This window comes from Salvelinus fontinalis, chromosome 1 (assembly GCF_029448725.1).
Source record: "Salvelinus fontinalis isolate EN_2023a chromosome 1, ASM2944872v1, whole genome shotgun sequence".
Taxonomy (NCBI): Eukaryota; Metazoa; Chordata; class Actinopteri; order Salmoniformes; family Salmonidae; genus Salvelinus; species Salvelinus fontinalis.
Genome location: NC_074665.1, coordinates 62,908,227 through 62,920,877, shown reverse-complemented (window position 1 = coordinate 62,920,877; position 12,651 = coordinate 62,908,227). Strand labels below are relative to the sequence as shown.

Here is a 12,651-nt window from a genome sequence, read left to right as displayed (position 1 = left end):
TTACAGTGAACAATGAGGCTGTACCCTTACAGTTTTAGACAGTAGCCAATAGGCTATTGTGGCTATTTCAGCATAATGTAGCCCTACCAACAAAACCAATAGAGCAAATCCAATAAAATGTTCACGTGGAAAAAGTTTTTGATTTCTTTGATATAGCCTACAGTAGCCTATATGTGGTGTTCAATGCAGGCCTACATTGCATGAAAATGTTTTACTTGATCTGTAACACCATGGGTGAAATAGGTGACTGTAAAGTACATTGTATTGTGTTGTATGATGCAAGAAACAACTTTACAAAGTAAAATGGAAAATCGTCTGTCCTCAGTTGCAACACTCACTACTGAGTTCCAAACTGCCTCGGGAAAAAACATCAGCACAATAACTGTTTGTCGGGAGCTTCATGAAATGGGTCTCCATGGCTGAGCAGCCGCACACTAGCCTAAGATCACCATGCGCAATGCCAAGTATCGGCTGGAGTGGTGTAAAGCTCGCCGCAAATGGACTCTGGAGCAGTGGAAACGCGTTCTCTGGAGTGATGAATCACGCTTCACCATCTGGCATTCCGACGGACGAATCTGGGTTTCGTGGATGCCAGGACAACGTTTCCTGCCCCAATGCTTAGTTCCATCTGTAAAGTTGGTTAGAGGAGGAATAATGGTCTGGGGCTGTTTTTCATTGTTTGGTCTAGGCCCCTTAGTTCCAGTGAAAGGAAATCTTAACTCTACAGCATACAATGACATTCTAGACAATTCTGTGCTTCCAACTTTGTGACAACAGTTTGGGGAAGGCCCTTTCCTGTTTCAGCATGACAAGGCCCCCATGCACAAAGCGAGGTTCATACAGAAATGCTTTATCAAGATTGGTGTGGAAGAACTTGACAGGCTTGCACAGAGCCCTGACCTCAACCCCATCAAACACCTTTGCAATGAATTGAAAAGCCGACTGTGAGCCAGGCATCAGGCCTAATTAATACTCGACCTCACTAATACTTGTGGCTGAATGGAACCAAATCTCCGCAGCAATGTTCCAACATCTAGTGGAAAGCTTTCCCAGAAGAGAGGAGCCTGTTATAGCAGCAAAGGGGGGACTAATTCATATTAATGCCCATGATTTTGGAATGAGATTGTCGACGAGCAGATATCTACATACTTTTACATACTCATGTAGTGTATATAGTGCAAACAAATGGGGCGAACTCAGTGAAGTTCAATCTCTTGCGTCTCTGCACGGCCTGGCATCAGCGAGGCAGTCCTGGAGGAGGTGTGTGGATGCGCAAGCGCGCAGCTTAGAGGGAACATTGGTGCCAAGCCAGGTTGTTTCCACAACAGATTTCTCCTGATGCATATTGAGACCTACACAACCGATGTGAAAAACTGGACTAAACTCAACTTGAGACCACCTTTGGAGGCGTGAATCGACTGTCAAACTATTTCTATTATGGATGACCTAGCCTAGATCCTCTCATGATGTGGTGCAATGCCATTGTGTTATGTGAACCCGTTGTAAAACGTTTGTGAAATACAGTGCATTCGGAAAGTATTCAAACCCCTTGACTTTTCCACATTGTGTTACGTTACAGCCTAATTTTAAAATGGATTAAGTAAAAAGAATTCCTCATCAATCTACACACAATACCCCATAATGATAAAGTGAAAACAGGTTTTTAGAAATGTTTGCAAAAAACAAAAACAAAACAGAAATACATTACTTATTAGACCCTTTGCTATGAGACTCGAAATAGAGCTCAGGCGCATCCTGTTTCCATTGATCGTCCTTGAGATGTTTCTACAACTTGATTGGAGTCTACCTGTGGTAAATTCAATTAATTGGACATGATTTGGAAAGGCAAACACCTGTCTATATAAGGTCGCACAGTTGACAGTACATGTCAAAGCAAAAACCAAGGCATGAGGTCAAAGGAATTGTCCGTAGAGCTCCGAGACATGTTTGTGTCAAGTTACAGATACGGGGAAGGGAACCATTGAAGGTCCCCAAGAACACAGTGGCCTCTATCATTCTTAAATGGAAGAAGTTTGGAACCAACAAGACTCTTCCTAGAGCTGGCCGCCCAGCCAAACTGAGCAATCGGGGGAGAAAGGCCTTAGTCAGGGAGGTGATCAAGAACCTGATGGTCACTCTGACAGAGCTCCAAAGTTCCTCTGTGGAGATGGGAGAAGTTTCCAGAAGGACAACCTACTCTGCAGCACTCCTCCAGTCAGGCCTTTATGGTAGAGTGGCCAGACGGAAGCCACTCCCCGCTTGGAGTTTGCCAAAAGGCACCTAAATACTCTCAGACCATGAGGAACAAGATTCTCTGGTCAGATGAAACTAAGATTGAACTCTTTGGCCTGAATGCCAAGCGTCACGTCTGGAGGAAACTTGGCATCATCCCTACTGTGAAGTATGGTGGTGGCAACATAATGCTGTCGAGATGTTTCTCAGCGGAAGGGACTGGGAGACTAGTCAGGTTCGAGGGAAAGATGAACAGAGCAAAGTACAGAGAGATCCTTGCTAAAAACCTACTCCAGAGCGCTCAGGACCTCAGATTGCAGCGAAGGCTCACAATGACCCTTAGCACACAGCCAAGACAATGCAGGAGTGGCTTCGGGACAAGTCTCAATGTCCTTGAGTGGCCCAGCCAGAGCCCGGACTTGAACCCGATCTAACATCCCTGGAGAGACCTGAAAATAGCTGTTCAGCGACGCTCCCCCTACATCCTGACAGAGCTTGAGAGGATCTGCAGAGAAGAATGGGCGAAATTCCCAAATACAGGTGTGCCAAGCTTGTAGTGTCATACCCAAGAAGACTCGAGGCTGTAATCACTGCCAAAGGTGCTTCAATAAAAGTACTGAGTAAATGGTCTGAATTGTTAAGTAAATTTGATATTAAAAAAAAATCATTTTTTGCTTTGTCATTATGGGGTATTGTGTGTAGATTGATGAGTGGTAAAAACAACTTAATACATTTTAGAATAAGGCTGTAACATAACTTAATACTTTCCGAATGTACTGTAGTTGTGGAACAGTGTTGCATTGCTGAACTACCTTGTGCTATGTTAAACAACCATGTACAGTTGTGAAACAATGTTGCGTTACTGAACGTATGTACCTGATGTAAAACGTGTGTGAATCACGGTTGTTGAACCGTGTTCTGTTGCCTTCAGAAAGTATTCATACCCCTTAACTTATTCCACATTTTGTTGTGTTACAGCCTAAATTCAAAATGGAATAAACCATTTTTCTTTACCCATCTACACACAATACCCCATAATGACAAAGTGAAAACATGTTTTTAGAAATGTTTGCACATTTATTGTAAATGAGATACAGAAATAACTGATTTACATAAGTATTCACACCCCTGAGTGAATAAGTTAGAATCACTTTTGGTAGCGATTACAGCTGTGAGTCTTTCTGGGTATGTCTCAAAGAGCTTTGCACACCTGGATTCTTCAAGCTCTTTCAAATCTTGCCATACATTTTCAATCTGATGTAAGTCAAAGCTGTAACTAGGCCACTCAGGAACATTCCATGTCATCTTGGTAAGAAACTCAGGTGTATATTTGGCCTTGTTTTAGGTTTTTGTCCTGCTGAAAGGTGAATTCATCTCCCAGTGTCTGTTGGAAAGCAGACTGAACCAGGTTTTCCTCTAGAAATTTGCCTGTGCTTAACTCTATTCCGTTTCTTTTTATATAAAACAAAACTCCCGAGTCCTTGCCGATGACAAGCATACTGATAACATGATGCATCCAGGACATAAAGGTAATTTCTTTGCCACATTTTTTTCAGTTTTACTTTAGAGCATTATTGCAAACAGGATTCATGTTTTTGAATATTTGTATTCTGTACAAGGCTTCCTTCTATTCACTCTGCCATTTAGGTTAGTATTGTGGACTAAATACAATGTTGTCGATCCATCCTCAGTTTTCTCCTATCACATCCTTTAAACTCTAACTGTTTTAAAGTCACCATTGGCCTCATTTTGAAATCCCTGAGCGGTTTCCTTCCTCTCCGGCAACTGAGTTAGGAAGGACGCTTGTATTGACTGGGTATATTGATACACCATCCAATAATAATAATGTGTAATTATTAACTTGAACATGCTCAAAGGGATATTCAATGTCATTTTTTTTTTACCTACTTACCAATAGGTGCTCTTTGTGAGGCATTGGAAAATCTCCCTGGTCTTTGTGGTTAAATCTGTGTTTAAAATTCACTGCTCAACTGAGGGACCTTACAGGTAATTGTATGTCTGGGGTACAGGGATGAGGTAGTCATTCAGGTTAAACACTATTATTGCACACAGAGTGAGTCAACACAATGTATTATGTGACTTGTTAAGCACATTTTCACTCCTGAACGTATTTAGGCTTGCCATAGCATAGGGGTTGACTACTTATTGACTCAAGACATTTCAGCTTTTCATTTTAAATTATATATTTATTTATTTTTAATTTAAAATATAATTCCACTTGACATGATGTGATAAATGTGTAAAAAGGCAAGGGGTGTGAATACTTTCTGAAGGAACTGTACATACCTGGAAGTTTCCGACCATGATGAGTCCTGCAGCACAGATCCAGCCAGTGGAAAGGCCTGCTGTGTTCAACACACAGTTCTGATGCTTCTCTATCACATGGGCATAACGCAGGAGGACTATCACTATTACTATGGAGAGAGAGACACAGAGATAAATATAATTGTAAGGGCTGTCTCTCTCCTCATCCTCGGACGAGGAGAGGAGAGAAGGATCATCAGACCAAAATGCAGCAGTAGGGAAATAGGCCATCTCTTTTATTTCAATACGACGATGGCAACACGATAAAACAAAACACTTTCAAAAATACAAAACAAGAAAACGACGTTGACGAAACCTGAACATAAACTTACATAACTAAACGTAAACTCACGGACAGGAAACAGACGACATCAAAATAAACGAACAGCCAAACAGTCCCGTATGGTACATACATTCGACGACACAGGAGACAATCACCCACAAACAAACAGTGAGAACACCCTACCTAAATATGACTCTTAATTAGAGGAGAACGCAAAACACCTGCCTCTAATTAAGAGCCATACCAGGCAACCACAACCAACATAGAAACAGATAACATAGACTGCCCACCCAAAACACATGCCCTGACCTAAACACATACAGAAACAACATAAAACAGGTCAGGACCGTTACAATAATTGTATTCATTGTGCAGATAAAATAAACACACTATGGGACAGAAGGAGGGGGAGAAAAAGTTTAATTCTGACAGTAAACATGAGCCTAGGGGCAGAGTGACGTTATGAATGAACAGCAAAAGCAACAACAAAAGCAGCTAGCTAGAGTTCCCCTGCAGCGTGGCATTAAGCTGAAGTGACACAGACAGTGGTAAGAAGAAAGTAAATGGTTTCATTGTGTGTGTGTGTGTGTGTGTGTGTGTGTGTGTGTGTGTGTGTGTGTGTGTGTGTGTGTGTGTGTGTGTGTGTGTGTGTGTGTGTGTGTGTGTGTGTGTGTGTGTGTGTGTGTGTGTGTGTGTGTGTGTGTGTGTGTGTGTGTGTGTATATACAGTGGGGAGAACAAGTATTGGATACACTGCCGATTTTGCAGGTTTTCCTACTTACAAAGCATGTAGAGGTCTGTAATTTGTATCATAGGTACACTTCAACTGTGAGAGACGGAATCTAAAACAAAAATCCATAAAATCACATTGTATGATTTTTAAGTAATTAATTAGCATTTTATTGCATGACATAAGTATTTGATACATCAGAAAAGCAGAACTTAATATTTGGTACAGAAACCTTCGTTTGCAATTACAGAGATCATACGTTTCCTGTAGTTCTTGACCAGGTTTGCACACACTGCAGCAGGGATTTTGGCCCACTCCTCCATACAGACCTTCTCCAGATCCTTCAGGTTTCGGGGCTCTCGCTGGGCAATACGGACTTTCAGCTCCCTCCAAAGATTTTCTATTGGGTTCAGGTCTGGAGACTGGCTAGGCCACTCCAGGACCTTGAGATGCTTCTTACGGAGCCACTCCTTAGTTGCCCTGGCTGTGTGTTTCGGGTCGTTGTCATGCTGGAAGAGCCAGCCACGACCCATCTTCAATGCTCTTACTGAGGGAAGGAGGTTGTTGGCCAAGATCTCGCGATACATGGCCCCATCCATCCTCCCCTCAATACGGTGCAGTCGTCCTGCCCCCTTTGCAGAAAAGCATCCCCAAAGAATGATGTTTACACCTCCATGCTTCACGGTTGGGATGGTGTTCTTGGGGTTGTACTCATCCTTCTTCTTCCTCCAAACACGGCGAGTGGAGTTTAGACCAAAAAGCTATATTTTTCTCTCGTCAGACCACATGACCTTCTCCCATTCCTCCTCTGGATCATCCAGATGGTCATTGGCAAACTTCAGATGGGCCTGGACATGCGGTGGCCTGAACAGGGGGACCTTGCGTGCGCTACAGGATTTTAATCCATGACGGCGTAGTGTGTTACTAATGGTTTTCTTTGAGACTGTGGTCCCAGCTCTCTTCAGGTCATTGACCAGGTCCTGCCGTGTAGTTCTGGGCTGATCCCTCACCTTCCTCATGATCATTGATGCCCCACGAGGTGAGATCTTGCATGGAGGCCCAGACCGAGGGTGATTGACCGTCATCTTGAACTTCTTCCATTTTCTAATAATTGCGCCAACAGTTGTTGCCTTCTCACCAAGCTGCTTGCCTATTGTCCTGTAGCCCATCCCAGCCTTGTGCAGGTCTACAATTTTACCCCTGATGTCCTTACACAGCTCTCTGGTCTTGGCCATTGTGGAGAGGTTGGAGTCTGTTTGATTGAGTGTGTGGACAGGTGTCTTTTATAAAGGTAACGAGTTCAAACAGGTGCAGTTAATACAGGTAATGAGTGGAGAACAGGAGGGCTTCTTAAAGAAAAACTAACAGGTCTGTGAGAGCCGGAATTCTTACTGGTTGGTAGGTGATCAAATACTTATGTCATGCAATAAAATGCAAATTAATTACTTAAAAAATCATACAATGTGATTTTCTGGATTTTTGTTTTAGATTCCGTCTCGCACAGTTGAAGTGTACCTATGAGAAAAATTACAGACCTCTACATGCTTTGTAAGTAGGAAAACTCGGCAGTGTATCAAATACTTGTTCTCCCCACTGTATACAGTGGGGCAAAAAAGTATTTAGTCAGCCACCAATTGTGCAAGTTCTCCCACTTAAAAAGATGAGAGAGGACTGTAATTTTCATCATAGGTACCCTTCAACTATGACAGACAAAATGAGCAAAAAAAATCCAGAAAATCACATTGTAGGATTTTTAATGAATTTATTTGCAAATTATGGTGGAAAATAAGTATTTGGTCACCTACAAACAAGCACGATTTCTGGCTGTCACAGACCTGTACTCGTTACCTGTATTAATGGCACCTGTTTGAACTTGTTATCAGTATAAAAGATACCTGTCCACAACCTCAAACAGTCACACTCCAAACTCCACTATGGCCAAGACCAAATAGCTGTCAAAGGACACCAGAAACAAAATTGTAGACCTGCACCAGGCTGGGAAGACTGAATCTGCAATAGGTAAGCAGCTTGGTTTGAAGAAATCAACTGTGGGAGCAATTATTAGGAAATGAAAGACATACAAGACTACTGATAATCTCCCTCGATCTGGGGCTCCACGCAAGATCTCACCCCGTGGGGTCAAAATGATCACAAGAACGGTGAGCAAAAATCCCAGAACCACACGGGGGGCCCTGGTGAATGACCTGCAGAGAGCTGGGACCAAAGTAACAAAGCCTACCATCAGTAACACACTTTGCCGGCAGGGACTCAAATCTTGCAGTGCCAGACGTGTCCCCCTGCTTAAGCCAGTACATGTCCAGGCCCGTCTGAAGTTTGCTAGAGAGCATTTGGATGATCCAGAAGAAGATTGGGAGAATGTCATATGGTCAGATGAAACCAAAATATAACTTTTTGGTAAAAACTCAACTCGTCGTGTTTGGAGGACAAAGAATGCTGAGTTGCATCCAAAGAACACCATACCTACTGTGAAGCATGGGGGTGGAAACATCATGCTTTGGGGCTGTTTTTCTGCAAAGGGACCAGAACGACTGATCCGTGTAAAGGAAAGAATGAATGGGGCCATGTATCGTGAGATTTTGAGTGAAAACCTCCTTCCATCAGCAAGGGCATTGAAGATGAAACGTGGCTGGGTCTTTCAGCATGACAATGATCCCAAACACACCGCCCGGGCAACGAAGGAGTGGCTTCGTAAGAAGCATTTCAAGGTCCTGGAGTGGCCTAGCCAGTCTCCAGGTCTCAACTCCATAGAAAAACTTTGGAGGGAGTTGAAAGTCAATGTTGCCCAGCAACAGCCCCAAAACATCACTGCTCTAGAGGAGATCTGCATGGAGGAATGGGCCAAAATACCAGCAACAGTGTGTGAAAACCTTGTGAAGACTTATAGAAAACGTTTGACCTCTGTCATTGCCAACAAAGGGTATATAACAAAGTATTGAGATAAACTTTTGCTTTTGTTACAAATACTTATTTTCCACCATAATTTGCAAATAAATTCATTAAAAATCCTACAATGTGATTTTCTAGTTTTTTTTCTTCTCATTTTGTCTGTCATAGTTGAAGGGTACCTATGATGAAAATTACAGTCCTCTCTCATCTTTTTAAGTGGGAGAACTTGCACAATTGGTGGCTGACTAAATACTTTTTTGCCCCACTGTGTGTGTGTGTGTTTAGCGCATCCAAGTCATTTCGGAGAAGTGAGTTACAAGCATGGAAAACTCACTCCCTTGTCTCCAGGGCTAGTAGGAATAGGAAATGATCCCTCTGTCTTGGTGTTCTGGTTTAACATAGTGAATCACTTTGAGAGAAGGAGGAAGAGAGCTAATTGACATTTACTGGTGTCTCTTTATGTTGCATATCAGAGTGGCTGGCTGTCTAGCCAACTGTCCTGGTCAATAGGGTTCGGCTGATTCTGAATAAAAACCACAGTTTCAGTATTGAAGCCTTCAATAGTAACAATATATTTAATTTGTATAGCGCTTTTCATTACAACAAGAATCTCAAAGACACTCTTAAAACAACAAAACAAAACATTTTAGTTAGCCTATTGACAACTCTGGGTGGAAGATCTTCCACGGTCATTCACAGAGGCAGGTGTAAGTCTAACAGTCACATCCTGTGTCCGATCCTGTCTCATGCGAGACTTGAAAATAGCTGTGCAGTGACGCTCCACATCCATCCTGACACAGCTTGAGGATCTGCGGAGAAGAAACCTCAAAAATACAGGTGTGCCAAGCTTGTAGCATCATACCCAAGAAGACTCAAGGCTTTAATCGCTGCCAAAGGTGCTTCAACAAAGTAATGAGTAAAGGGTTTGAATAATTATGTAAATGTAATATTACATTTATTTTGTATATATTTATTTTTTAATCTAAAAACCTGTTTTTGCTTTGCCATTATGGGGTATTGTGTGTAGATTGATGAGGAAAATCCATTAATCCATTTAAGAATAAGGCCATAACGTAACAAAATGTGGATAAAGTCAAGGGGTCTGAATACTTTCCGAATGCACTGTACAGTAGGCCAACTCCTATTCTGTTCTTCTGAAATAGATTTTCTTCATATCATGTTTCTTTAGACCCAACTAAAATAAATCATGGATTTATTGTGATGGTGTATTGATTTATTAGACTTTTTTTTAAATGTAGCGGCTTGTATGCAGCTTGTATGAGTGGAGGCCTGGAGATGCTAAACGTGTTTATGTTAATTAACAGTCAATTACCGTGAGGCCAGCAGTCTTTTCTATGACAATAACCGCTAAGCTTAGGCCACATGCAGCTGCAGTCAACAGGGATAGTCCACCTTGAAATAAACCATTGGGGAAAGAATTTACTGAGCATCTGCCATCTTCTACAGTCTGCAAGCCACTGCCATCTCTTGTTGTTTCAAATAAAAACAGTTAGCTAGCTAGCTAAAATGTTAGTGCTTGACCCTACTGTAGGATTTTAACGATGAAACATGTTGATGTTTGATAACAAAATACATTTCCCTCTACAATGGCTGAACCTCTCTGATACTACATTTAGTGTTGTTTTCCAATAGCAACAGAATCCTTCTGAGAATACCTGTCATCCCATAATAGATTACAATGCAGATTCAGGATGTGCACTAACTAAAGCAATTGATGTGTTAGCACCTGCAGTAACCTCCATGTTACCATGGAAGGACATAGAATCTCTGAACAAGGTTCACTAGCTGGAAGAAAAATTTGCCTGAAACGGAAAGGGTGTTATGTTTGCAATGGTGTGTCCTAATGAATACGACACTGGCCTTGCAATGGGACATGGCTATGGACATTTCCAACCGCTAATGCCAAATTAAAGTAAATGTGCCACGACCACAGAACAGCATGTGCCTGTTCCTCACACTGGTTCTCTCTGAACTCAGGAAAGAGAGGGGGAAACTGAGTCATGGCTTTGAGCCAGACCCAGATATTTTGGGTCTGACAAAGCCTTATTTTCCACCGTAAGTCACACCACACCTCACACTTCAAATAAACACATATAAATTTGACACAAACACACACACACACACACACACACACACCAGGGCTGCATAATTAATCAAATCCCGATATTGACATGTGCAATGCCCATATCGCAAGAGAATGCGATTTTCTACTTTCTTTGGCGGGAGAGGTTATACAAACAAATGTCACACCTTGATCTGTTTCACCTGTCCTTGTGATTGTCTCCACCCCCTCCAGGTGTCACTTATTATCCCCAGTGTATATATCCCCATGTTTCCTGTCTCTCTATGCCAGTTCGTCTTGTTTGCCAAGTCAACCAGTGGTTTTCCTAGCTCCTATTTTTTCCCCAGTCTCTTTTGGTTCTAGTCCTCCTGGTTTCGACCCTTGCCTGTCCTGACTCCGAACCCGCCTGCCTGACCACTCTGCCTGTTCTGTCTTCAAGCCTGCCTATTGACTTGTACTGTTTGGACTCTGACCCGGCTTATGAACTCTCGCCTGTCCCCAACCTCCCTTTTGCCTACCCCTTGGATTAATAAATATCGGAACTCAACCATCTGCTTCCTGTGTCTGCATTTGTGTCTCGCCTTGTGTCTTGCCTTGTGTTCTTATAAACAAGCCTGGTGCCCAAATTGATGAAATATGTTGCGCAGCTGCGAGTTGAGTGGAGACGAACGGATTCAGTTCAGGCTAGCTAGTTTATGCTTGTGGCTGGAAACTTTAGCGAGAATTTGAATCTTGCCTGTCGGGGTTGGGACTTGGGAGATGGTTCAAAATCATTCCGTTTTTGTCAGAGTAATTTTTTTTTTTTTTACAAAAATGTAGACGTTAATGCCGTAGGCCTAGTTGTACATTTTCAGTGAAAATCACTAGTTACAATAAATTTGCTTTAGCTGTCACCCTTGCCTGATATTGGCTACACTAGCTTTGCCTGGCTACCCAAACTCCTTGCTCTGGCGAAATGCTACACCACGCCGACGGACGTTAGTTTGATCTCCGCAATATGTCTGGATCCGAGTACATCACAGACAATTTCTTGAATGGAAATCCATTCTAGACCATCTGACTGGTCCCAGAAACCGATGGGTTGTGCCAGAGCCAGAACACACGTGGGGAAAGCAGCGTTTTATAAATTAATTATTGGCTTTGATACTCTGATTGGTTAGAGATGGATGATCCATTCACTGATGACTTTGTTTCAGGCAACACACCTCATTTTGACATCACCACAAACTTTAATGATGGCAGTCTCTGACTAAAGTATGTAGCGCGGCGGAAGGCAAACACTAGCTAGCTACTTTCCTCTCCTTACGGGACAGCAGTACTCCTCAAGCAGAAGCGCAGAATTCTGAGCCCATGTTGTGTTGCCGGCTTGCAGTGCAAACTCTCCCCACTGAGCAGTAGATGTATCATAGTGACATCTAAATGGTTACTACTTTGACAATGTATTATTATTATTTATTTTAAGGGTGGTTGCTACAAAAGGTATTACTTGTGTAGGCTGCTATCCTACTCAAAATAAAATCAAGTGGGATGGAACAAATTGTCTTCGTTAGCTACCACTGGTGACGTGATAAAGCTGCCCAGTGGGAAGCAACTCACGTTGGCAAGCACCTCGATACAACACGGTTGCAATGGTCATACATTGTCATAACGTTAGCTATTTGGCATATCACAGTTACTTCCAGATGATGGTCAATACTACAAGTCATTTCTACCTCACCTATTGAAATAAACCTTACTTTATATTACAAGTTTTAACTAGTGCTATGCTGCTTTTGTCAGCATAAACTAGCTAGCTGGGAAAGGCTCATCAGGACAACCGACTAAACTCACTGTACCGAATCCATTCATCTTCAATTTGGGCACCAGGCATGTACATACAGCCTCTCCCTTCTTTGACACTCCATTAATACAACAAAAACTAGGCCACGTTACCTCCTCCAATGAGATGCGCTAGACTCCGTTCATTCACTCACTACATGCACAGAGGATGCTGACCAATCACAAGCAGGCTGACTCACTCTCTGCATCCATTGCACATGCTGACCAATCACAAGCATCCCCGCTTAAAGCGCACAGTTAGATGCTGGTGAGG

At 42.5% G+C, this 12,651-nt stretch overlaps 1 protein-coding gene across 1 annotated transcript in view; it reads right to left on the bottom strand.

Annotated features, from left to right (window-relative positions):
• Positions 1 to 12,651, bottom strand: part of LOC129859507 (transmembrane protein 150A-like) — a 99,074-nt gene that overhangs the window by 21,893 nt on the left and 64,530 nt on the right. Inside the window, exon 6 of the mRNA XM_055929374.1 lies at positions 4,540 to 4,667. Within this exon, the coding sequence (XP_055785349.1) occupies positions 4,540 to 4,667 (128 nt within the window). The remainder of the gene's footprint in view (positions 1 to 4,539; positions 4,668 to 12,651) is intronic.